The following is a 27191-nucleotide window of genomic DNA, read 5'->3' as shown; positions in this document are numbered from 1 at the left end:
ACCTGTTCTGTTGCTTAACAATGCTCTCTAAACAATGCTTCTGCACAGTTTCCTCTCCCCACGTGACCCCATTAACTTTTGTGGGTCCTATGGGTTTCCCAGGTGGCCCACTGGTAAAGAAACTGCCTGCCAAAGCAGGACACGCAGGAATCATGGGTTTGATACTTGGGTTGAAAAGATCCCCTGGAGAAAGAAATAGTAACTCATTCCCGTATTATTGCCTGGGAAATCCCACGGACAGAGGAGCCTGGCAGACTACAGTCCATGGGGTCGCAGAGTGGGACACGACTTAGCGACTAAACGACAACCGTGCACTTTTATTAATACCTTCGTGGTCTCTTTCCTCCATACAGATATTAAAGCTATATTCTACAACCTACTGGCATGAAGATGAACATAACAAAATACTACACATTAAAATATTTTCTCAATTTAAAAGTTATTTTTTTCTCCCTCTCCTGATTTTAAAAGAATTTAAAACATGCTCATGGGTCCCTTAAAGGTGGTCCCAGGGCCTCTGATAGATAGGTTGATCCTGTCCTTCTAGGAAAATCAGGCAGGAGACATGACAAACTCTCCCCACTTTCCTGCTGCTGATCGCCAGCCTGTGTGTCTGTGTTGAGCACCTGTGGCCTTGCTGCACTGTCCTTTCTGATGGACTACAAACCCACTGGTTCTAACAACCTCCTCAAGCATGGTAGGACTAGTGAAGTTATCCTGTGTATTAGGGTCCTCCAGAGAAACAGAACTAGAAAAAAAAAAAAATAAATATATATATATATAGATAGATAGATATAGATATAGAGAGAGTTGTTAAGTCCCTAAGTTGTGTCTGACTCTTTGTGACCCCATGGACTGTAGCCCACCAGGTTCCTCTGCCCATGGGATTTCCCAGGCAAGGATACTGGAGTGGGTTGCCATTTCCTTCTCCAGGGGATCTTCCTGACCCAGGGATTGAACCCGCATTTCCTGCATGGGCAGGTGGACTATTTACCACTGAGTTACCAGGGAAGCCATATATAAATATATATACACATACTTGGCCCAAATGGCATGGTTTTTAAACCATGGACCAGAAATGGCCTTAAAATACTTAGCTAATTACTATCAGAAAGAAACATTTAATAATCAATATGGACAAAACCATAATCATTGTTTTGGGCAGCTACTCCCCAAATTCTGTCAATTCTAAATAAACCCAGGGGAAGGGTGTTCCAATATATGGAAAAAGGAGAACTGGAGGGAGCCATGACCACCACTCTGCCAAGCAGCTTTCCTTTCTCTGCTCATCTGGCCCTCCTCTCCCAGTCCCTCCTGCAGCTCATCCTCCTTCACCCACTCGTTAACCTGCGACTCTCTGGACTTCATCATCAATCCTTCTTCTTCACCACATAAGACACCTTTACTGGTCTACTTCATGCTCTCCTGAGATTTCAACCATCTGCAATAATTGATGGCTCCCCAATCTGCATCTCTAGCTAGAGATTCATGATTCCAACTGCTACTGAACATCACCTACAGGTCCTGTTGGTACTCCAAAGACAATGTCATCTCCATACCACCACCATCATTGGCCCCAGTAACTTCAGCAAAGCATCCCCTCCCCTTGCTCTCCCCACCTCCATCTAGTAGAGCACCTCCCGTAACTGCTTGTTTGCCTTTCCTTCTAGATCCTTGCCTGACACCATATCTTTACTCCAGCCACACCTGCCTTCTTCCTTTTCCAAGCCTTTATTATCTCATTTATTATTTACTTAACTATACTGTGAGCTCGATAGTTAGAAAGAGCATTTTCTACTCAATATCCTAATTTGTTACAGGTACATAATTTCTTTAAAGCTTTATTTCAATCTTACAGAAAAGTTGCAAGAATAATAAAGTATATGCCACACTTAGATTCACCAACTGTGAGAACATTTCATCACATTTGATCTAGTCTTTTCTCTCTGTCCATTACAATCATGACAGCTGAGTCATTTGTGAGTAATTCGCAGACATCACAGCCTTCAACCCCTAAATACTTCAGCGTGTATTTCTAAGGACAAGGACTTTCCTTTGCATACGGCTGTGAAATTCAAGAAATTTAATAATGACACCATAGTACTCACCAGTTATCTCAATAACATTCCTTAGAGCAATTAAAAATACATTACATGTATTATCAGGTATCGTTAGTCTGTTGAATCCAGTTCTCAGCCTTTCTTTTTCTTTTATAACATCAACAATGAGATAAACTGACATAAGGCTCCTGACATGATGCACTGAGAACACACCATCTCTCATATAGGATCACCGATAAACGCCAAAAGTGATTAACTTGAATCTAAGGATAAGAAATCATGAGACACACCCAAACTGACGAACGTGCTACCAACTATATTCTTTTTTTAATTGAGGTATACTTGCTTTACAATATCGTGTTAGTTTCTGTGTATGACAAAGTGAATCAGCCATACATATACACGTATCCCCCCGAACCTTGGACCTCCCTCCCTTTCAGTTCACACAGAGAACTGAGCTGAGCTTCCTGTGTATACAGCAGGTTCCCGCTAGCTATCTATTTTACACATGGTAGTGTACTCTTTCTAAACACACTTCCCCTAGGGAAGCTGTTTCTAAAAACACTCCCTCCCAGCATCACCCACAACTCAGCATACCTGTCATCTCCTTGGGGAGTCATCTGGGCCCACCCTATCCAAAGCAAACCCTCTACGCCAGTCAGTCTTGATCCTGTTATCCCACTTTAGTGTTAACCACACTTTGAAATTACCTTGTTTACCCATCTGTTTACTTTTGTTATCTATCTCCCCCACTAAAATGTAACTTTTATGAGAGTGGAACCTTATCTAAAACAGCATCTGTTTTAGAACTGACCCTGATTTTTTAACTGCTGAAGCAAAGAATTTGCCTATCTTTGGTGTCCTGAAACTCACCACAGGGTGACTCAATCAATGTATGATTCACCAAGCAGAGTTTTTCTGGTTCAGGTTTCCTCCCACGTTCTCACTTTTGCTTACTCCAAATAGTTACAAAATTTCAACATTAAGACTTCCTTTTGCTTCTCCACTCTACCCATTTCATTTACCCTGAAGCAGAAAAGACTTATGGGAAATGTGACAACTATAGTCGAGAGTTGACATCGTTCCCCTTTGCACTGACAATGAGATTAGATGATGATGACCTAGAAATGCTGAAAAATACATTTCAGTACAAAGCTAACGCGGAAGAGTCAGGAAGGACAGCATAAGAGTAAATTTAGTCAACAAAAAGGAAGTTATTTCAGTTACTCAGAAATAGAATTCATATATTTCCTTTTACTAGCAATATTTAAAATATTTTATTTAAGCACTATCTAACACGTAGAGATAGAAGCCACAATCAATAGCAGTGCTGTATCAATAAGAGAAAGAGTATAGGGCTGCTGGTCCACCTCAGCAATGCCTTTGAACTTCTCTGCCTTAGATCAAAGCCACCAAAGCACCAATTTCAAAGGAAAAAAATTGGAAGCGAAACAAAGAAAAAAGAAATCTTGGGAAAAGAACCTAGCATAAATAATTTTAAGTACAGCAAATGTTACTCCCTTTTTCAATTAAATTTTTAAATTGTCCTTGAACACAGAAAAAGTAAGTCTTTATAATTAGTCAACTTAATTCAAGTACAAACCAAGAAGCACTCACTATTGTTTCAAATATCCTGTACCCCACATTTGGCAACTTTAAGTAAAGATTCACACCACCTTTTTGAAATACGAAGGGAAAATCAATCATGCTCTCTGCTTGGTGTTCAAAAAGTTCTTTTATTCACCTGTTATTTGAACATTTCCCCTCAGCCAGGTGGTCCAAGAACAATTAGATACGAAGAGAAACTAAGTGTTGCAGTTAAAAGTTGGATATACATTCCTGACGCGTTTGCTGCTGTTCTCTCACAGGTGTCGCCAGCGCTGCCGCAATGGTGAAGCTGAGCAAAGAGGCCAAGCAGAGGCTGCAGCAGCTTTTCAAGGGAGGACAATTTGCCATCCGCTGGGGTTTTATTCCTCTCGTGATTTACCTGGGATTTAAGAGGGGTGCAGATCCTGGAATGCCTGAACCAACTGTTTTGAGGTTCCAGGGAGGAGATAAGATCAAGTAGATCTTACCTAAAATAGTTAGGATCAACTGGAGACATAGAAGGTGAAATGAAACAAGAAGAGGTTTTTGTAACAAATCCCGAAAGGATCACATTGGTTCCTTGGAGTCATACCCTCTTGCCTTTGGACCTCAGCAAATGCTTGTTAATTCTCCCTCTCTGTTCCTGCTCCCTCCCAATCCTCCCCATTTTCCTGACTTTCTTACCATAAGGGCAAGGGCCTGGTTGATTTGTTTGGTGTTATATCCCTAACACCTGGACTAGTACATGGTACATAGTGAGGTCTCAATATTTGGTAAGCTAAGAAGTAGAAAGAGGAGAGTGAAAAAGTTGGCTTAAAGCTCAACATTCAGAAAACGAAGACCGTGGCCTCTGGTCCCATCACTTCATGGCAAATAGATGGGGAAACAGTGGAAACAGTGTCAGACTTTATTTTTCTGGGCTCCAAAATCACTGCAGATGGTGACTGCAGCCATGAAATTAAAAGACGCTTACTCCTTGGAAGGAAAGTTATGCCCAACCTAGATAGCATATTCAAAAGCAGAGACATTACTTTGCCAACAAAGGTCTGTCTAGTCAAGGCTATGGTTTTTCCTGTGGTCATGTATGGATGTGAGAGTTGGACTGTGAAGAAAGCTGAGCGCCGAAGAATTGATGCTTTTGAACTGTGGTGTTGGAGAAGACTCTTGAGAGTTGCTTGGACTGCAAGGGGATCCAACCAGTCCATTCTGAAGGAGATCAGCCCTGGGATTTCTTTGGAAGGAATGACGCTAAAGCTGAAACTCCAGTACTTTGGCCACCTCATGCGAAGAGTTGACTCTGGAAAAGACTCTGATGCTGGGAGGGATTGGGGGCAGGAGGAGGAGGGGACGACAGAGGATGAGACGGCTGGATGGCATCACTGACTTGATGGACGTGAGTCTGAGTGAACTCTGGGAGTTGGTAATGGACAGGGAGGCCTGGTGTGCTGCGATTCATGGGGTCGCAAAGAATCGGACACGACTGAGCGACTGAACTGAACTGAACTGAAGAAGTAGAAATGCATAGAATGTTAATTGCCTACCCAAAATCCATTTCTGTGTAACCTCTGAATTTCTGCTCAGCTCTGTTCTCCAGTTTCCTGGAGTCTAACTTGCCCTGTGTTCATACAACTCAGGACCAAGGATCTGAGAAGTTTCTATAGATTCACTATTGGATGCATTTTTAATGAGATGTATATGCAAGAAGCAGATACTGCTCTGATGTGAGGAAAAAAGTTTTGTAATAGTATGTGTTTACTGTCTTGAAGAACTCCCTCCTCTGTGATATATTTAATGCTGAGTATCTTTTAACAGGACCATTCTCCAAAATTTAATTTTTTTCTTTTGCTTTTTTGGGTCTTTAAGTAATAGATTGAAGGAAAGTAAATAAAATACCTAAGATTATGCAAAAAAAAAAAAAAAAGTTGGATATACAAAGAATTAACTGCTTGTCACTCATTTTTTTAACTTTTTATTCTGAAGTTATTTTAGACCCAGAAAAAGGTTGCAAGATTAGAACAGAAAGATTCTGTGTACCATTTACCCAACTTCCCCTAATGTTAACTACCTACATATCCAAGGCATGTTAAAATAAGTAAATTAACATTGCTATAATACTATTAACTAAACATCAGATCTTATTCAAATTTCACGAGTTTTCTAATAATGTCCTTTTTCTGGTCCAGGGGTCAACCCAGACTCTCACATTGCTTCTAGTTGTCTTGTCTCCTTAGTCTCTGCCAATCGTGACCTTGACACTTTTGAAGAGTATTGGCCAATTATTTAACAGAAAATCCTTCAAGGTGGGTTTGTCTAACGTGAAAAAGCTGGCTTAAAACTCAACATTCAGAAAACTAAGATCGTGGCATCTGGTCCCATCACTTCATGGCAAATAGATGGGGAAACAGTGGAACCAGTGACAGACTTTATTTTGGGGGGGGGGGTCCAAAATCACTGAACATGGTGACTGCAGCCATGAAATTAAAAGGCACTTGCTGCTTTGAAGAAAAGTTATGACCAACCTACACAGCATATTAAAAAGCAGAGACATGTCTTTGCTGACAAAGATCAGGCTAGGCTAGGCTAGACTAAGCAAAGCTATGGTTTTTCCAGTAGTCATGTATGGACTATGGTTTTTCCAGTAGTCATGTATGGATGTGAGAGTTGGATTATAAAGAAGGCTGAGTGCTGAAGAATTGATGCTTTTGAACTGTGGTGTTCGAGAAGACTCTTGAGAGTCCCTTGGACTGCAAGGAGATCCAACCAGTCCATTCTGAAGGAGATCAGCCCTGAATATTCATTGGAAGGACTGATGCCGAAGCTGAAATTCCAATACTTTGGCCACCTGATGCGAAGAACTGACTCAATGGAAAAGACCCTGATGCTGGGAAAGATTGAAGACAGGAGGAGAAGGGGACAACAGAGGATGAGATGGGTGGATGGCATCACTGACTCAATGGACATGAGTTTGAGCAAGCTCTGGGGTGTGCTATACAGTCCATGGGGTTGAAAAGAGTTGGATACAACTGAGCGACTTAACTGAACTGAACTCATGATCAGATTGTCATCAGTAATTTTTAATTGTATAAAGCTCTTTTTTATTTGAAACAAGGAAAAACATTTAATTACTTATCTAGTTTAATCTCTACCAATACACTTTCTAGGACTTTGTCCAGTTGATTGTTTCATAGTCTAAAGGTATTTATTCCCTTGAGCAAAGAAAAAAAGTCATCTGGTTAACTTCTACAGCCATATATAGCCCAAATATTTAATATCCTTTTCTTCTTCTTCTTCATGACTTAACCATTTTTGTATTTTTAGTTTTTTAATAGTTCCATTACCAAATTTTTGTCTGGTGGGTCTCTCAGATACATACAGAGGTATATTAAAACTGTTCTACTGTAGGTGAAGATTTGCCTATATCTCCTCAGAGGTTTTTGCTTCTATTTTGGATTTATATATTTTGAGGCCATTTTATTAGATGCATATACATTTAGAATTGTTGCAACTTTTTCTGATAAATAAGAATTTTTATTATTATGTGGCAGTGATATAATTTGTATCATCATTGTGAGTTTCTTTACCTCTAGTAATGCTTTTTTGCTTTAAAAGTACTGTATAATATTATCATATCCAATAAGGTTTCCTGTGCTTATTATGTATCTGGAAAATCTTTTCAAATATCTTGCTTTCAATCTTTTCATATTAAACACTTTTGTTTAAATATGTGTTTCATAAATAGCATATACCTGAATTTTTTTTAAAAAATTCAATCTGACAATTTTATTGGTTAACTGAGCATTTAATCCATTTATACTTATTGTAATTACTGATATATTCATATTTCTCTTCGTCATCCTTTTTTCTTTTACTTTGGTTTTTCTGTTTTTTTCTCTCTCACTTCTTACCTTTGTGGGAGGCTTCAGGTTATTTTCCTTTATACCTAGAATACCAAGGTTTCTGACTTAAGAAACAGGAAGACATATGATTAGAGTCAGATCTTTTCTTAACTTGAGTTTGATTAAAAGGAAGAGAAAATAAAAAAAGAACAGAACAAATCAAAGAGAAAGGAAGTGGAATAAAGTGGAAATGGTTCCTACTTCATACCCATTAAGCTGACTATACGAAAAAAAAAAAAGAAGAGTGGGCAAAAGGAAGGAAGGAGGATGGGAGGGAAGGAAGGAAAGAATAGGAAGTGAAAAAGGAAAGAAGGGAAAATACAAGCATGGACAAGGATGTAGAGAAATTGGAACATCTGTGCATTGCTGATAAGAATGTAAAATGGTGCAGTTACTATGGAAAACAGTAAGGCCGTTCCTCAAAAAAACTGAAAATTGGGGATTTTGCTGGTGGTCTAGTGGCTAAGACTTGCACTCCCAATGCAGAGGGCCCAGGTGCGATCCCTGGTCAGGGAACTAGATTCCAAGGCCACAACTAAGAGTTTGCATGCCACAACTAAAGATCCTGAAACGTACAACTGAGACCCAGTGCAGCCAAATAGATAAATATTTAAAAGAAAAAAAGTTATAAAAAATTGAAAATTGAAATGCTACATAATCCAGCAATTACAATTCTTACACCCAAAATAACTGAAAGCAAGATCCTGAAGATGTGTTGTGTACCCAGAGCATTATTCACAATAAAATAGTCCAAGTGTCTCTGTACAGATGAATGGATAAGCAAAACATGACATATACATGCAATGGAATATCATTCTGCCTTCAAACGGGAAGAAGTTCTAATGCACGTATTATTAATAATACAACGTGGATGAATGGATGAACGTCAAGGGTATTATGCTAAGTGAAACAAACCAGTCACAAAAGGATGAATACGGTATGATTCCACTTACGCGAGGTGCCCAGAGCAGTCAAATTCAGAAACAGAAGAAGAATGGTGGTTACCAGGAGCTGGGGAGAGGAGGGCACGGGGAGTTACTGCTGAGTGTGCACAGAATTTCAGTTCGAAAGATGAAAAGAGTTTCAGAGACAGACGGTGATGATAGTTGTACAATAAAACAACTGTCCTTAGGGCCACTGAACTGTACACTTAAATTTTGCTAAGACAGTTAATTTTATGTTATGTGTATTTTACCATAATTTTTTAAATGTTTGAAATGGTGGGGAAATAAAGAAAAACTGACTTTACTTCTTTCATAATTATACATGACCAGTTTAAGTCCTCTTTGCTTTGAAGAACTATAGCTGCTGATAGGCCATGTTGCTATTTACCTTTGCTTCTCATAACAACTCCATCGGGCAGCTATTCTAACTAACTCTTGTTTCACCAAGAGGAAAGAAACTTGCTCAAATTCCCAACCGTGATGTATTCAGTCACTCCATTGGCAGCGTTCCATATATTGACAGTGAATCTCCAAACCACGCTATGTCATAAGCTTTATGATCCCATGTTGCAGATGAAGAAACTAAGTTCTGAGACACTGTCATTTTTTTGCTCAAAGTGTCACAGTTAAGTGGTGTAATCAGGACTGCCTGAACTCATAGCTAATACTTCCAGTCCCTGCAGTATTCTACTTCCTCAGACACTTGGTTATTATCCCCACTTAGTATTTTAATCTGTTTTTCAGTGCATAATGGTATGGCAGGAAAAGCACTAAACTTTCAAAAGAAAGGTATTTAAGTTCCTGTTCCATTATTTGCTAACTGAACAAGCTGTATCTTGTGTATAATGGGAAATTCCTGCCCTGCCTATCTGAGTTATAAGGTTGTCTCAGATAAGTATTTTGGAAGCTGAAAAAGTAATTACAGTAAATGCTAGCATTTTGCTTCTCAATAAAATTTAGGCCTTTTGGGTCAATTAAAGTCTTGGACTTGGGGGCTTCCCCAGTGGTCTTGTGGTTAAGAATCTGCCTTGCAATTCAGGGGACACCAGTTCAATCCCTAGTTCCGGAAGATCCCACATGCCACAGGCAACTAAGCCTGTGAGTCACAATTGCTGAGCTTGCTCTCCTAGAGCCCAGGAACCGCAACAAGAGGTCACCTCGATGAGAAGCCCATGCTCCAAGACTTGAAAGTAGTCTGGCTCTCCAAAACTACAGAAAGCCCGAGAGCAACAATGAAGCCCCAGAGCAGCCAAAAATAATTTTTTAAAAAGTCTTGGTCTTGGTGGATATTTTCCTTTATGATAAGGTGGCAAAATTTACCCTAAAAATCTCAGTATTAATCAGTAGGATTATTCAATATGATCATTTATTTATTACTAAAACGTAATTATTTTTCCACCTTTACAGTAGAAAATGGGCAGATACCACCAATTAGGAACATCACCAATAGTGGGACAAACTGACATCATGTACCTCCTACTCTGATGAACTGAGACACATCACTTAGATAGTATTCCTACCAAAAATCTCATCATGAAGAACAATCTGATAAACCTATTTTACTGAACAAGATTCTGCAAAAATATCACCGAAGACAAAGAAAGACCGAGGAACTGTTCCAGGTTTACAGAGACTAAAGGCACAGCTAAATTCAATGTGTGATCCTGAAATGAAAAAAAAAAAAAAATGCAGTAAATGGCATTATTGGGACAACTGGCAAAATAGCAGATAGTGGACGTTAGGTAATATTATAAGGATGTTAAACACACTGAATTTGATCATTGTGTTTTGGTTAGAAAATTCCCTTGTTCTTAGGAGACACACTGCTGCTACTGCTGCTAAGTCGCTTCAGTTGTGTCCGACTCTGTGCGACCCCATAGACGGCAGCCCACTAGGTTCCTCTGTCCCTGGGATTCTCCAGGCAAGAATACTGCAGTGGGTTGCCATTTCCTTCTCCAATGCAGGAAAGTGAAAAGTGAAAGTGAAGTCACTCAGTTGTGCCCGACTCCTAGCGACCCCATGGACTGCAGCCTACCAGGCTCCTCCGTCCATGGGATTTGCCAGGCAAGAGTACTGGAGTGGGGTGCCATTGCCTTCTCCATAGGAGACACACACCAGAGTATTTTTTTAGGGATGAAGGGCCATGAGGTCTGTCATTTACTTTCAATTTGTTCCCTCAAACAAATATAAGCAGTACAAAAACTCTACGTATTTATGCATGGGCTAATATTCTTAATGCACAAAGGATACAAGATAGGAACAAAATATGTAAATTTTCTAGTGGAAGAAAAACTAATTTTATTTGTACAAGATGGCACTAGTTTTCCACAAATACATCAAGAATCAAAAAAATCTAAATAGAAGGAAGGCACTATCCGGTCAGATGTAAAGGCAGCCATCAAAGCTGCTGAATGTTAGAATTCCCTACAACTTGTTGGAGAATCCAGCCCAAGTTTTGAATTAAGAGCGTGCCCCAGGGATTTTTGTGGTCAGCTGAGCTGAGTACACCTCTGGGGTCAGCAAGCAGTTCGACTGAACAGAGTTCCCCCCTCGTGGGGAACCTCTGACAAACGCTCTGCCTGGTGGGCCCCTGCGCGGGGTCCAGAAGGGGACACTTAACCCAGGCTGAGCCTGCAAGTCCGCGATGCCCAAGTACTACCTGGGAGTAGACGAGTAAATGGATCCGACAACGGAATGACCGTTTCTGAAATGATTAGCAACGAAAAGAGCAGCGACTTCCCTCAAGACTGTATGTATTATTTATTATTAACCTTACCACCTCAGGTTTTTGAAGAAACTGCTCTGAACCACGTCTCTCAGTAGCTAAGAAGTTTAAGATAAAAGCGAGAATTCTTGGCTCCAGGGGCGGGGGTTCGGGGAGGGTCTACAGGAGCCAGACACACCGCTTTGAGAATGTCACCCGTGTCGATGACCAAGAGACGCGAACTGGTACAACCTCAAGTTCAGCCGCATTTCACAAACTCACGACCTGCCCCCTCACGTCCTCAAATTCGCCGGCCGCTGGCAATACCAAGTCCCTCTCCGACGCGGGGACGTTCCCACCACGATCCACCCGGACTACGGAGAGGAGAGTTCGCCGGCGAGGAGCGTCGCGCGCAGCCCGGGCCGAGCCTCCCCGGGGCTCTCCCGGGAGGGGACCGACCACCGGCGCCGCCCCGGCGCGCGCCCGCGGGCTGCGACGGTACCTCGGGCGCGGGCGACGAGGCGCCGAAGGCGGCGGGGCCAGTGGGCGGCGGGCGCCGCGGGCTGGAGGAGCTCATGGCGGCCGGGGTCCCGCGGCGCGCTCAAACCGGCAGTCGCGGGAGCCGGCGGTGCGCGCGGGCGCGTCTCCTCGGGCAACCGGTAAACACTGCGGCGGGCCAGCGGGGCCCTGGACGCTGGCGGCGCCCGCGGGACCCGGAGTCCTCGGCCGGGCTGCGAGGCGTCCGGGCCCCCGAGACGAGCCCGGGGGGCGCCGGGCAGACCCTGATCCTCCTGAAGTTGTCCCGTTGGGCGGTGCGGCGCGGCGGCCGAGCGGCCCCATCCCGCCAGGCGGAGGCTCGGCCGGGCCTGAGCGACTGGGGACGGCGGGGCCGGAGGTCGGTCCTCACCGCCGGGCTCCACCGCGGGCGCAGTTCCGGGTCTTGTCCTCGGGTCAGGGACAAGTGACAGCGAGGGGGGTCAGTGATAACCGTGGGCTGTCATGAAGGTGCATGAGCATTTATTTAGCGCCCACTGTGTGCCAGCGCTTCTGCTGCTTCCAGCGCCCAGCCGCCGCCAGCTGGGTGTGCAACCCGTGCAGTTGCACAGAAGGGCCCGACGCTTGTTTTAACTCCACTCTTGAAATTCTTAGTGATTTTTGAACAGAGGGCCCTACATTTGCCTTTTGTACTGGGACCTGCAAATCATGTAGTCTGTCCTGGTGAGCAGTTCTTTCATTTAACCTTCTCAACAACCCTGCAGGGAAATATAAATATTAGTAAGACTAGTGTTGGTAACAGCCACAGCTTCTAGTTATAAAACATTTACACATGTTCTCTCAAGAGCTGTTCTAAGTGCTTTCCAAATATGATCTCATTAGTAAAAACAAGATTATGAAGTGGATATTAGAATAATCCATTTTTAAGCTGAGGAAACAATCACAGGGAAATGAAATAAATTGTCCAAGAGTGTATACAGCTGGTCAGTGGCGGAATGAAGATGAGACCCCAGACTTTAAAGCACAGAGAAGGGGAGTCACCTGCCTTAGGTCCCACTGTTTATAGCAGAACCTCAAACTGAAACCCACATTCACCCCACTTGAAGGCCCTTGGTAGAACTCCCTGTGTGCTCTTCTAAAATTAAATGAAATCAAAGATATGGCAACTCTTCTTGGATTCCATTCCACCATCCTACATGCATTCATTATTATCTCTGAGGACTTCTTGGCCTCAGATGATGTCTTTTGATTTTATAGTAATAATCGTCACCTGTCCAATCCAGAATGACCACAATGCTTTCACTGGAAGCAGCATTAAAAAAAAAATCCTTTAATGGAAACTAAAGCTGTCAGAAATCTCCTCTTAATAGAATAGTTTGTAATAAACATTCTTTTCAATTGCAGTTGTTCCTTGCAGTACAATTACTACACACGTGTCAAATTTTCAGTGAAATGACACTGCCCGAGGAAACACAAAAGCTGACACAACCTCAAGGCAACTGGAAGAGGAGCTGAGAAAGTCCCTTCTCTATTTACATCTAATTGTTGCAGAGTTCAATTTCATAAAGTCTATCTGGTCACTCTGGTCAAACTTGTAACTCTTCTTCATCACACCAGAAGATATGAATTTACACAGTCTTTAAAAATCAGTGTTGGTCACCAAGAACCAACTGTATAGCAGCACATAGAACTCTGCTCAATGTCATGTGGCAGCCTGGATGGGAGGGGGTGCTAGGGGGAGAATGGATACATGTATATATGTGGCTGAGTCCCTTGGCTGTTCACCAGAAACTACCACAACATTGTTCATCGGCTATGCCCCAATACAAAATAAATTTATTTTAAAAAATCAGTATTGGTGATGAATGTGTTAATTAGAAGGATGGGAGAAATCCTTTTACAACGTATACTTACATCAGGTCATCACTGTGCACACTTTATCTTACAGTTTTGTCAATTATATCTTGATGAAGCTGGGGGACAATAAAGTAAAAATTTGAATCAGTGTTAAACAGATTTTTCTCCATGAGGAAAAAAATTTACTTTCATTGTAAGTGGGAGCAGAAAAGTGCCTGGCTTGACCCCCACCTGGATGCCTTCAAACTTCATGGGATGTCAAGACATGAACCAAGTGATTCTTCAAGGCAATACCTGATGATGGTCCTTTGAGAATTGAAAGAAGGACCCAAGACTGGATGTAGGTCTGAGCTGGACCCTGGAAGAGACTACAGTTTGGGACAAGCTGTTACTATGGTGATAGAAGACGCAGGCTGGCAGTGGGGGGAACTCTGGGTTTGATGATAGTTTAAGCAAGGGAGGGATGTAAAAAATATTCCTGCCCAGATTTCTCACAAAATTGCACGTGTGGGCAACATATTACGGTGTATAATGTCTTAGTACAGACTTCTGTTTTTCTTTATCATGACAACAGTGCAGGCAGCTGCCCCCAGTTTGAACTAGTCTACTTCATATAACTGCTTTTTTATAGAAAAGGGAAGTTCCTAATTAGATGCCAGGCTAGTGTATAGAAACCATTCCACTAGGGACCAAGTTTTTAGCAACAGTTGATTTACAATGTATTAGTTTCTGGTGGACAACAAAGTGCTTCAGTTTTATATGTATACACTTTTTCAGTTTCTTTTCCATGAAGTTGATTACGTTTAGTTCCCTGTGCTATTTAGTAGGTCCTTAGTTACTAATCTATTTTGTATTCAGTCGTTTAGGTCAAGGACAATGTTAAGGCTGCAACCAAAGGGCAACAGTAGGTGGGATATGTAGGAGGATCTAGAGGGGAGTCGGGGAGGCCTACAGGAGGGGCTGTCACAGGCCAGGTGAGAGCTGAGACTGATGGGCTGGGAGTGGTGATGAGGGGTGGGGAGATTTGGAGGTGGAAGCCACTGGAATCTGAGGTTACCAGCCAGGCTGAAAGCCCAGTGAGGCCTGAAAGGCAGTGAGGAGATAAAGCAGAAGGAGGAGGAAAGAGAGTTCAGTTTAGGACATATTTAGCCTGAGGTGCTGATAGGGGTAGGCAAACAAATATTTTGCAGTTTGGGAACGGGAAGCCCTGGGCATGTCCAGCTTAAAGCAGAATTTCCACCTCATTCTTCTATCATGTTACTATCCTGAAATATGTTTAGAAACCTGGCATGCTGAGACAGACGTTCAATAAACATGATATCTGAGACAAGATTGAAATGCCTCATCAGTAGCTCTGGGAAGACATTAAGATCTGTATCTCTGGCACTTGGGCTTTTATTTTGGAACTCTCTTGGGGTTTTGGAAGTTTATTTCTCTGGTTTCTTTTTATGTTTGTTTGCTTGTTTGTCTTGCAAATATACAAGCTTCTCATAGGAAAAATCTATAATAAGATGACTTTGGGGACTTTCATTGTGTTTAGAAACCTGTCCAGAAAGCACTCCTATAACATTTTATTTGTCTAAAGATTTTTTTCAAAGGATATGTTTGATTTAAATATTTTCCTCAACGGCTGAATGAAATGTTGCCAAATGCTGCAAACTGCTTTAGATATCCAATACAAGATAGATGCCTTGGTGAAAGACAGACCACCAAAATCTAATACGTTTATCCTTCAAGTGACCACATTTAAAGGTTTTTTCAACCATTCTCGGTCCTTTCTTAGACTTGTTTCAGTTGTTTTGCTGATTTCTATTTTATCTCTCTAATAATTAGTCCTTTTAAAAATTAATTTTTATTGGAGTGTAATTGCTTTACAATGTGTTAATTTCTACTATACAGCAAAGTGAATCAGCTATATGTATACATATAATTAGTCCTTCTTTAGGAATGTTTATCATTTTACTAATTCATCCTGAAGCAAATCCCTGTCCCTTATTTGTTCTAGTCTGAAAACACTCTCTCACTGTCACTTCCAAAGATCTTTATAAAGTTTCATACCATTTATTTTTAAAGTTTGTTATCTTTTCCTAATACTTAAAACTGTTTCCAACATATTTTTTACCTAAAATAAATGTGATCCATTTTATAACTTTATGATAGGCTAAGCTTAGAAACTACTGAGAGCTCACTTTATAAAAAACAACCAATTCAAGGACCTTTGGTTTCAGCATTAAAACCAATGACAGACTGCTCTTTTTAATAAAAAAGTAAAATCCTTATTCAAAACTTAAAGTGATTTAAAAAATATTTTAGCCAGGTAAAAAGAAGGTTCTGGAAAACACCAATGATAAATATATATTTTCCAGACTCACGTGATTTTCATTTGACGTTAAATTCAACATATTTTATTGATAATTCAATTTTAATCTGTAGTTTTTCAACTAATCAAAAAGATTCACTGTACATAATGCCATCCTCCAAGGCCTTACTGAAGCAATTTTTCAGTTGTAAAGTTGCAAGTTTAAAAGAGTTTAATATTTCAGGAAAAATTTGGAGGGATTAATCAGGCGATCAATGTTAATATTTTTCTACCCCAAGGGGAGAATGAACTTACTGGCAGATCGTCAGAAGAACCATCTCATCATGCGTCTCTTTATAGGAAAAGTGTCAACCAGTCAGAAGGATTTATGAAGTCTGAGATGAAGCAAGAGCCTAAGGCCCTCTTTTGCTCTCTCCTCCACATTCCCTTTGCAGCTATGGGTCTTTTCGTAAGGTCTTTCACCTTTGGCGTTAGTGTTTCAGAAAGAGTTAGGAGTCAGGATTCTTAAGAAAGTGGTTTACTTAGGAGTGCTCCTAGGACAAGGAGGCAAAGAAAACAGGATAGAAGAGAACAAGCTACTCAAGCACGTAGCTGAGCCTGGAAACTAACTTCCCACTTTGATGCCAGGGGACTGGCTCTTTGTACCTGTTACCTCCTCCCCCTGCCCTATCCCCAGATCCAGTCTCAAGTCAGCTATCCATTGGCAGGAGGTCAAGTCTCCAGCAAAATAGACAGGATTTCACAGCTGACAAAGCAACTGTTGGGGGGAAAGGGAGATCTCAGCTAAGAAAAGGGGTTGCAGAAAGGATCACATCTTCAACTGCACAATGCAGTTTTAGATATAACTCTTCAGTCTTTCTCTTTTCTCCTTTCTTGTTATCGATTGTCTTAGACTGGGTTTTAAGGAGCTTTTATTCTGGGGGGGGGGGGGGGGCGGTGATTTTTTTAATCTGGGCTTTTATACCAACCAGTCTGCTTCTAATCCATTTTCAAGCCAACACAAGAATTACTTTTTTTTTTTTTTTTTAACTGCAATCTGATGATTCCCTTGTTGTAAAACTTCAAGGAAATCCCACTGTTTACAGGACTCGAGGAAGAGTTCTTAACGTCAGACTTTTTTTTTATACTTTTCATAGGTTTATTATTTTTCCTCCTCAAATCAACTTCTCTGGGTATTATTGTCCTCTTGTTACAGGTGTAGAAACTAAAGCTCAGAGACAGAGCTTGCTCACAACATAAATGTCAGTACAGAGCCTCCCTGGGGCTCAGTGGGAAAGAATCCACCTGCCAATGCAGGAGACATTGGTTCAATTCCTGAACCTACTACATGTGGTGGGCAGCAAAGCGTGTGCCCCACAGCTGTTGAGCCTGTGCTCTAGAATCCAGGAGCTGCAACTCCTGAGCCCACTTGCCCTAGAGCCTGTGCTCTGCAACAAGAGAAGCCACTGCAATCAGAAGCCAAAGCCCCGCAACTAGAGAGCAGCTCCTGCTTGCCGTAATTAGAGAAAAACCCACAGGCAGCAACCAAGACCCAGCACAGCCAAATAAATAAATAAAAATTTTAAAATAAATGAATAAAATCGGCTTAAAAAATAATTGGCAGTACAGGTGTTTCAAGTGAGGTCTCTCTGTCTCCAAGTTCGCTACTCTTTGTAATAGATATTATCTAACAGCCAGCATTTCTCAAAAGTTGAACTCATCCACTCTGTCCACTGTGTTTCTCCTGTGCAACCTACCTACAGTTAAGGCTGCTGTATATGGTTGATCAGGCTGTACACTGCTCAAGGGCAACACATTTTAAGGGGTACTCTTCGAAGCAGAGACATTTATGCTATTTGGAAAGATCTTTGTATTTTTATCACACTTTAAAATTTTTTGAAGATGGGTGTTTTGTACATTTATTATGAGAGTTATTTCAACTGATAGAAGTAAAATGTCCTTTTAAAGGGTTAGATATGTACTAGCTACTTTGATCTATGAAGGAGAACTTTGATAAGTGAATAATACCTAAAACAGCTTGGGTTTCTAAATAAGAAGCTTGTTTTCTGACACACTGATCAGCTGTATATTTAAGTTTTACAAATACAGTCAGTCCTATTTGTAGATTCCATATCTGCAAATTCACCTATATACTGAAATTTATTCACAACCCGAAAATCAATACACATGGAGCTTTCTCAGTCATTCACAGACATGCACAGAGTGGTGAAATATTTGAATTAATGGTAAGGCTATGCTCTGTCTTCTTGTTTCAGCCCTCAGACTGTAAATAAGTGTTATTTTTGTGATCTATTTAGTTCCACTTTTTTGTTGTTGTTGCATTTTTGTGCTTTGTGTACGTGTATATGTGTGACTTTGTTATTTTAAATGGCTTCCAGACATAGTGCTGAAGTGCTTTTTAGTGTTCTTAAGCCGATAAGGCTGTGACGTGCCTCACAGAGAAAACAGCATTTTAGATAAGCTTCATTTAGACATGAACTACAGAGTTACCCAAGGCTGTTGGCCATGAGTTCAATGTAATGATTCAACAATATATATTAAAGTGTCTCTAAGCAGAAATGCATGCAAAACAAGGTCATATATTGATCAGTTAATGAAAATGCTGTGACGAAATACTCATGGAAACCTAAGCCTATATTTTCCCTGGGAGCAGTGGATCAGTATTTGCTAATTCAATGTTTAAAATGACTTTATAGAATATAACTACTGTGAAAAACAAACTGAATTCCACTGAATTGATCACTGATTAAATTTGACACTCACACTGCAGTTTATATCATCTGCTGTTTGTTTTTGAATGGTATCTTGTAGTTTTTGATTAAAATCTACATTTTCATTATGACAACTGTCATTAAATAATTTATATTTAATAATGCAATAATTAAATAGGATAAGTCAAATGTACTTTCTGCCAATTCAGTTACATGACCATGTAATATGAATTTTTTAATAATATATTCTTGTTAAAAAATTATTCATCTGAAGTAAAAATAGATTTTCCATACTACTCTATAGGTATAAAGTTTTCAAAATTTATCACACATGATGACATGATGAAAAAAAAAAACCTGTGAATCCTTGTTCTTTTTTTCTCTCATATATTTTTTAGTCTACCTATATTTTAAACTCTTTGGGGATGAAAAAGTGAAACAAAGAATAAAAATGAGTTCAAATATTTGCAGCATTTATCACGTCTTCTAAAAAGCAGGCCAAATGTTGCTTCAAAAAATGATAACTTTTAAGTGCATTTGTTCTGCGTTTATTTGGTATGATTTTAAAAATAAAATGGGTGTTACCAACAAAATAATGCAGGGATAAAAATTTACTGTGCATGAAAGCATCAAAGAGATTATGAAATTCTTTGAAGCAAAAGCAATGGTGTTTATGAAAATATTTCTGGTAGTTACACAGCAATGTAATCTCTAAAAGAGAGATTTATGATGCTGAAAGAGTATCGCTGCTGTAATCACTTCAGTTAGATATATTGCTTTTAAAATTTGTTAGATATAGTGCTAAAAAATTTTTTAATCTACATACAGCTGGCAGATTTTTCTCAGATAAAAACAGCCCTCCTTCTTGGTAGCTGGAAGTAGCAGACTGATTACCCAGTGAAGCTCTGTAGGGTCAAGCATTTTTCTTGCTTTAACGAAATTGGCAATCAGTAGATACATCTTTGACTGAAATCAGATTATAAATGAGATCTAGTTCTTTTCATATATACGGGGAAGAAAGCACCAGTAAAGTATAAACTTGTGTGAGAAATCTTGTCCTTTTTTAAAAAAGTACCAAAAGTCCTTGAATTTATCTCTGGCCTTGGAGGCTTTCAAACAGGGGTGAATGGACAGACCCTGGAATAAATCTGCCTAGGATAAAATTCTGGCTCTGCCACTTCGAGCTTTGTTTTGAACTTGGGCAAATTCCTCTACCTCCTTGGGCTTATTTCCTCATCTGTATTATAGGGGTAATAATAAGTTCTTAATCCATGGAGTTGTTGCAAGGATTACATAAGTTAATACATGGTTAGATAACATGACCGATTCAAAGGACATGAATTTGAGCAAACTCTGGGAGATAGTGATGGACAGGGAAGCCTGGTGTGCTGCAGTCCACGGGGTTGCAAAGAGTCCAACATGACTTAGCGAATGAACAACAAAGTACCTAGTATAGAACCTGGGACAAAGTACAAAATAACTGTTAGCTCTTAGCATTATTTTTCTAAAATACAGAGAAGAACATTCCCCCACAAGCCACTGCAAAAAAGGACTGGAAAAGCAAAGGGTTTACACTTACGCTAAATTACTCAGAACTTTGGAAGACCATAGGCTTAATTTTTTTTTCCACTACTCAGCATATAAGAATATATTCTTAAAGCATTTTCATTTCTTTTGGAAAATATGAATTTTAGAAAGGGGTTGTAGGTAGAAACAACAGAGGCACCTCATTTCTAAGAACTTAGAAATCAATTGACCTCAAGATAAGGAAGCAATCAAAATGTCCATCAACAGATGAATGGATAAAGAAGATGTCATATATATAAAGTTTATATATGCTGCTGCTGCTGCTAAGTTGCTTCAGTCGTGTCTGACTCTGTGCAACCCCATAGACAGTAGCCCACCAGGCTCGCCTGTCCCTGGGACTCTCCAGGCAAGAACACTGGAGTGGGTTGCCATTTCCTTCTCCAATGCATGAAAGTGAAAAGTGAAAGTGAAGTCGCTCAGTCGTGTTTGACTCTTAGCGACCCCGTGGACTGCAGCCTTCCAGGCTCCTCCATCCATGGGATTTTCCAGCAAGAGTACTGGAGTGGGGTGCCATTGCCTTCTCCAAGTTTATATATATGTGTGCATATAAAGATATACAAATTTTGTATGTTTATATATATTTATTTATACAATGGAATACTACTCAATCATAAAAAAAGACTGAAATTTTGCCATTTGTGGCAACATGGATGAACTTGGGGGCCATGACGCTACGTGAAATAAGTCAGAAAAAGACAAATACTATGTAATATCATTTATATGTGGAATCTAAAAAACACAACAAACTAGTGAATATAACAAAAAAAGAGGTAGACTCACAGATATAGGAAACAAATTAGTGGTTCCCAGTGGGGAGAGGGAAGTGGGAAGGGACAAAAGAAGGGTAGGAGATTAAGAGGTACAAGTTATTAGGTATAAAATAGGCTGCAAGGTTATAATTGTTCAACACAGGGAATTTAGCCAGACTTCAAGTGGAGTGAAAGGTGAAGTGAAAGTGTTAGTCACTCCGTTGTATCCGACTCTTTGCAACCCCATCGACTGTCCCAGCTGGCCAGACCCCTCTGTCCATAGAATTCTCCAGGCGAGAATACTAGAACGGGTTACCATTTCCCATTCCAGAAAATCTTCCCAACCCAGGGATTGAACCAAGGTCTCTGGCATTGCAGGTGGAGTCTTTACCATCTGAGCCACCAGGGCTTCATAAATGGAGTATAAGCTTTAAAAATTGTGACTCACTATATTGTACACCTGTAACTTATATAATGTTACTGCATACTAATTATAGTTCAATTTTTAAAAAATCAATTAGCCTCATGTGATTAAACCAAAGCAGAGTTACGCAAAACCCCTTATAAGGACACTATTTTCCCAGCCAAGACAGACTGTAACTTAATTGAAAATAGTAACAGATATAAAGAACATGGTAACCACAAGAGAGGTTATTAATAATCCCACAGAAGCTCAGGGGAAGACAGTGAACCCCAAATGTCATGCCCATTTGATGGCTTTATTTCTCATCTAAATAAATAGGTTTTCAAGGTTTTAGAGTTCAAGAGTCTAACCTCCCTCACCACCTACAAACCTATGGACACCAAGTACCTCCCAGAGACCTGGCCTTCTCTCAGGACCATCATTCATCCATAGGACCTGTCGGGTGCTGAACACAACAGAACCCTGTTGTCACAGTTCTGTTTAGTCAGGGTCACTCTGAGGCTTCCCTCATAGGTCAGTTGGTAAAGAATCTGCCTGCAGTGCAGGAGACCCGAGTTCGATTCCTGGGTCGGGAAGATCCTCTGGAGAAGGAAATGGCAACCCACTCTAGTATTCTCGCCTGGAGAATTCCATGGACAGAGGAGCCTGGCGGGCTACAGTCTATGGGGTCCCAAGAGTTGGACATGACTGAGTGACTAAGGCTTACACACTCCAAGACAGCTATGAAAATATGAATGCAGTACTTCGGGAGTTTTTGCTCCCATGTGTTGAAGTTCTTGAAGCACCAATGTTAAATATTCCATCAAAAATTATGATAATTTACCAAACAAATGTTCCATGAAAAAAAAAATTGACCTTCAAAAGCAAATGTGGCTTCTAAATTAAGCAAAACCCCAGCTTCTTCTGGATCTTTAAAATGTCTTTATTATTTTGGAAAATCTTATGGCTTTGGGTGGGGGAGTGTGGGATTTTCCTGACCTCATTTTAGACATGCTTTGGGTTTCTTTTAAAATGATGCCAACTTTCTTTCAAAAAGCAACAAATAATTCTTGCTAATAAAAAGTTTATAAAAGTAGAGTGGGAAGGCTGTTCCTTTTACGCTCTGGGCCTTCAGTATCGATTCTAACTTCCTGCTGAGGTTTTCTCAAAAGTATTCAAAAACATTTCAATGATTTTTCTGATTCAGACCAGGCTAGATTTTATTACCAATTCGATTTAGCCAATCTTATGCATACATATAAAGTTATCATCTACTTTTCTCAACAACATCATAAAAATAAATGAGTCTAATTTTTGGAAAGAGATTATAATCTTCTGCTGATTCACAGATTTGACCTCAATTAAAATACCCTCTTTATAAGCTTGCATTGTGAGTCGTAAACTTCCTTGGTCTATAAAACCCCCTCTAATAAAAGAGAAAGAGAAGGAAGCAAGTTACAGGAAGTTGAGTCTTTGCCTAACCATTTTTTAAAGAAATGAACTCCTCAGCCTTTTCAAAGACAGATGTCTCTTGAGGTGGTTCTGCAATACTGATTTATGAGTTTAAACTGCCTTTATTTCATTTGGTAAATTAGCCACAATTACTTAATACCTGCTCTTGATACAGAGTGGTGATCAGACTATTCAGTGAATTCAAAAGAATAAAAAGTATGTAAGTCTAATCTTGAGGACTTTCTGGTTAACAAGGAATGATGAGTTGCAGAAAAGAGAAAAACCATAAAACACAAACCACAGTTAGTCACCAAGCAATACTGCAAACATGGTATGTCCTCACGGCTGGAGGCATAAACATATTTGATGGTAGGTTGGGAAAGACTTCCCTAGGCAGGTGAGTCTTCCCAGAACTCTGAAAGGTAAAGTGAGAAAAAGTCAGAATTATCCCAATTCCTTAGCACATCAGGCTTCAGCCATTTTGTAACATACGTGTGAGCAAAACTCTCTAAGTCAGTCCTCACACATCTCAGTGTTCACACACAGTCACAAACACTCAGACATAAATTCAGGCTGATTTGTCCCAAGATGAAAACATAAACACAAGGCCCAGATTTATGTTTTCCAGTTTTTATATCGTGATCATGTATGTGTCCTGGACAGGCTAGCTGTTCACCAAACCTGGTTAGGTGTAACTTTGAATTTCTGGCCTTTGGGATGTGGGCAGAAGTAAAGTATATCACTCTCAGGTTTGGTCCATTAAAACTTCCTGTGTGATGCTGTATGCTCTCTCTTCCTCTGTCTTCTGGCTAAATCCTGAAATCTGAATGAGCTCCAAAACCACAAATTGAACGAGGTAGAACCTCCATCAGCCTGGATCCCTGAATGTCTGCAGAGAGCAGATCACCCCATCACCTCCCTGCCACACATTCCAGCTAATTGGACTTCCCATTTGTTAAGCTGTTGAGCTTTGGGTATTTACCTGTTATAGCCAGCATAACCTTACCTATAAAATGTCTCATATTTGAAAACAAAAACAGATATGTAATCCTGATGAATTTTGATGGGAAGATTAGAAATTTATGAAAGAAGATGTATTATGAATTTATTTTCATTTTTAAAAGTAAAAAATGAACCATTTGAATGGCAAATAAAACAAAAACTCTAAGTGTAGATACAGTTAGAGGAAAACACGGAATGATACAATTATTTGAGGGGGAGAATTTTTTTATCTGGGTCAGATCTGTAACACAACTAGCTGTGCCCACCTGCTCCCCCCTCCCCTGCCCCTCTCCCACCAATGCCCTGGGGCCAAAATAGTTTCTGTCTAAGCCTCTTTATTCACTAAATAAGTTTTGAGGGTAAGGTTTCCCCCGCAGTAATCCTGCTCCTCTTCTTTTTCCTGTGTCACACCTCACTCCAGTGAAATTTTACAAGGAAGCAAATACATAAAACAGATCATCTTGGCACTGCTCTTGTTCAGCTGGCAGTTGAAAACACGGCTCCATGCCCAAACTGCTCCTGGTACTCCTGGAAACACCTTAACAAAGCCCCAGAGGCTCTTAGAGAAGTACAGTTTGAAAGCCACAGCTTACATTAATTCAACTGCAAAGTATTAGGTACAGTCAGACCAAGTATCCTTAGTTTCCAGAATTTATAATGTCCTCATTATTGGTCAGTTTATCTGTATTTTTAGAAATTATTTTCCAACCTATGTAAACTCTTAAGACAGTAAACTCCATTTTCCTCCAAAATATTTCTTTACATTCATCTTTCTTCCATTTTTCTCTATCATCAGCCCAGTTCCAGCCCACATTACGTGACTCCTTTGCTTCAGTTTCTCCCTGCTCTCCCACATCCATCCACACACAGAGTGTATTCTCTGTCCATGAGTAAAGAAGAGTTTATCCTCTGTCCGTGGTTAAAGAAGGTCCAAGATCAGATCTGCCTGTTCAAATGGCTGTCCCTGACCACTCTGTATAAAATAGGCTCTTCTCCTTGATGTCAAAAATATATCACCTCCTGACATCAAACCACTCCTGGGCTTGCTTGTTTCCCCTCACTTGGATTGTAAACTCTGGGAGGATAAGGATTTTATTCTGTTTGTTACTTCATCCCAACACCTAAAACAGTGCATAGCACGTATTTATGGCTCAGCAAGTGATTCTCTGAGTGAACAAAGGAAGCAATCCCCTTAGAGAGTTTGCAGCACCTATGATTACTCTATTCGACTCAAAACCGTTCAACTCTGCTCAATATTATGTGCCAGCCTGGATGGGAGGAGGGTTTGAGGGACGAGAGGTCCATGTATATGTATGGCTGAGTCCCTTTGCTGTCCACCCAAAACCACCACAACGTTGTTAATTGGCTGTACCTCAGTACAAAATGTTTTTGGTGATAAAAAATATGAAAAGAAATAAAGTTTTGCTATAAGAAAAAAGACCCATTCAGATCCCAACATTATTAATGCATAGCTCCCTTTTGCTGCCTTATTTCCTGTCTCAGAATCTCCTGGATGACTCTCCAGGAATCACAATCTCCATGTTGACTCTCATAGCATGCATGAATCTCAAAGGCGTTATGCTGGGTGAAGAAGCCAACCTCGAAAGGTTTGTATTGTATGATCCCATCTATATGACATTCTCAAAAGGACAAAACTACAGGACAAAGAACAAGATCCGTGGTTCCAAGAGTTAGGAGTTGGAGTAAAGGTGAATATAGAGGAACAGTGCGAGGGAGTTTGGGGGAGATGGAATTGTTCTGTGTGTTGATTATGGTGGTGGTCATGGATCTATACATGTCCTGAAATTCTTAGATTTGTACTTCAAAGGAAAGAAAGTTGGCTATAATTTTTAAAATAAAATAAATAAATATGCAAAAAATATTTAGTCCTTTGAACCCTAAGATCCAGAGAAACTGAGTTTTTGCTGTTCCTACATCTTGCTCTGACTTTCCTGTCCTCTCCCATCCTCTTGTGAAACCTCCCCTATTTCTATCACCTCCTTTCTGTCTCTCCCTACCCAGACTCTCCACATTGAAAATTTCCTACCACAAAACTGGGCTTCCCTGATAGATCAGTTGGTAAAGAATCTGCCTGTAATGCAGGAGACCTCAGTTAGATTCCTGGGTCGGGAAGATCCCCCTGGAGAAGGGACAGGCTACCCACTCCAGTATTCTTGGGTTTCCCTGGTGGCTCAGCTGGTAAAGAATCCTCCTGCAATGTGGGAGACCTGGGTTCGATCCCTGGGTTGGGAAGATTCCCTGGAGAAGGGAACTGCTACCTACTCCAGTATTCTGGCCTGGAGAATTCCATGGATTGTATAGTCCATGGGATCCCAAAGAGTTGGACACAACTGAATGACTTTCACTCACACTCACCACAAAACTGCCAGATTGATTTTTCTAACACATGCCTTTTCCCACTTCCCTCTTCAGAAACTCTCAATGGCTCCATATTGCCTATAGCAGTAGTTTCCAAGCCTCTTTCTCCTTTTTGCCAATGAATCTGTTCAATTGGAAACTTTTTCAGGAGTCCTGTGTGTAGAACAGACCAATTTGGGGATTTCCCTGGTTCACCTAGCTGACAAAGGGTGGGGTTCTAGAACCCTACTAAAGTGCCTCCCAGGACCTCCCTGGTGGTCAAGTGACTAAGACTTCACGCTCCCAATGCAGGGAGCCTGGGTTCGATCCCTGGTCAGAGTCCTAAATCTCACATGCCACAAAGATCCAAAATTCTGCGTGTGCCAACTAAGATCCAGCACAGCCAAATAAATAAATAATAAATATTGTAAAATAAGCAAAATAAAATCACAAGTCAATGCATTTATAGCATATAAAAAAGAGTGCCTCCCCATCGCTCCTTTCTTACACCCAAGCCCAAGTCCCAGAGTACCTCCCCAGAACCCCAAGGGCTCTCAGAAGCACAGGTTGAGAACTATGGTCAATAGAACAAAGTCTAACTTTTGGGGAGACGCTTCTGATCTCTGAGAAACCTCACTATTGTCCTAAAGAATTTATGGGACCATACAAAGAACAGGAGACTTTAGAGCTTTTGGGTTCAAGCCCCAATCCAGACACTTACTAGCTGTGCTGAACCTTGTTGAACCTCTTTCACCCTTCGATCAAGTTAAGGTAATAATAACCTATCTCATAACACTCTTATGTTGATGTGGCATAGTATGTGAATTCTTTGGTAAAGTAAAAAGTGCTTTGTAAAATGTATGAGTAAATGTACTGTAATGAGCAAAATGTGGAGCATTATTATTATGAGAGGCAGTGTATGTGGTGGCGAAAAGTATGGATTTGGGCCTATCTACCTTGTTCAAATGCAGGTCCTGTTACTTGCTACCACTGGCAAATTTCTTATTCTCTCAGAATCTTTTATCTGTGTGTAAAATTAAACATTTATAGCATCACTTCCAGACAT

The 27191-nt window shown here is 40.5% G+C and overlaps 1 protein-coding gene and 1 long non-coding RNA gene across 7 annotated transcripts in view; one reads left to right on the top strand and one right to left on the bottom strand.

Annotated features, from left to right (window-relative positions):
• CCDC170 (coiled-coil domain containing 170) overlaps positions 1–16173 on the bottom strand; it is a 101759-nt gene extending 85586 nt beyond the window's left edge. For 3 of the 6 annotated variants that reach the window (XM_070796388.1, XM_070796392.1, XM_070796391.1), the window contains exon 1: positions 11694–12789. In XM_070796388.1, the coding sequence (XP_070652489.1) occupies positions 11694–11768 (75 nt within the window). In that variant the 5' untranslated portion in view covers positions 11769–12789. Of the gene's footprint in view, positions 1–11390; positions 12790–13600; positions 13660–13774; positions 13912–16157 lie in introns of those variants that run through there. The other 3 variants (XM_070796387.1, XM_070796389.1, XM_070796390.1) reach the window with 3 other exon arrangements.
• On the top strand, positions 10469–13538 carry LOC139184972 (uncharacterized). Its single transcript, XR_011568533.1, has 2 exons — positions 10469–11236; positions 13091–13538. It is a non-coding gene; the product is annotated as an uncharacterized lncRNA (long non-coding RNA).
• Positions 16174–27191: the final 11018 nt, after the last annotated feature.

This window comes from Bos indicus, chromosome 9 (assembly GCF_029378745.1).
Source record: "Bos indicus isolate NIAB-ARS_2022 breed Sahiwal x Tharparkar chromosome 9, NIAB-ARS_B.indTharparkar_mat_pri_1.0, whole genome shotgun sequence".
Classification (NCBI taxonomy): Eukaryota; Metazoa; Chordata; class Mammalia; order Artiodactyla; family Bovidae; genus Bos; species Bos indicus.
The sequence above is the reverse complement of the archived record's forward strand: the minus strand, read 5'-3'. Positions and strand labels throughout refer to the sequence as shown.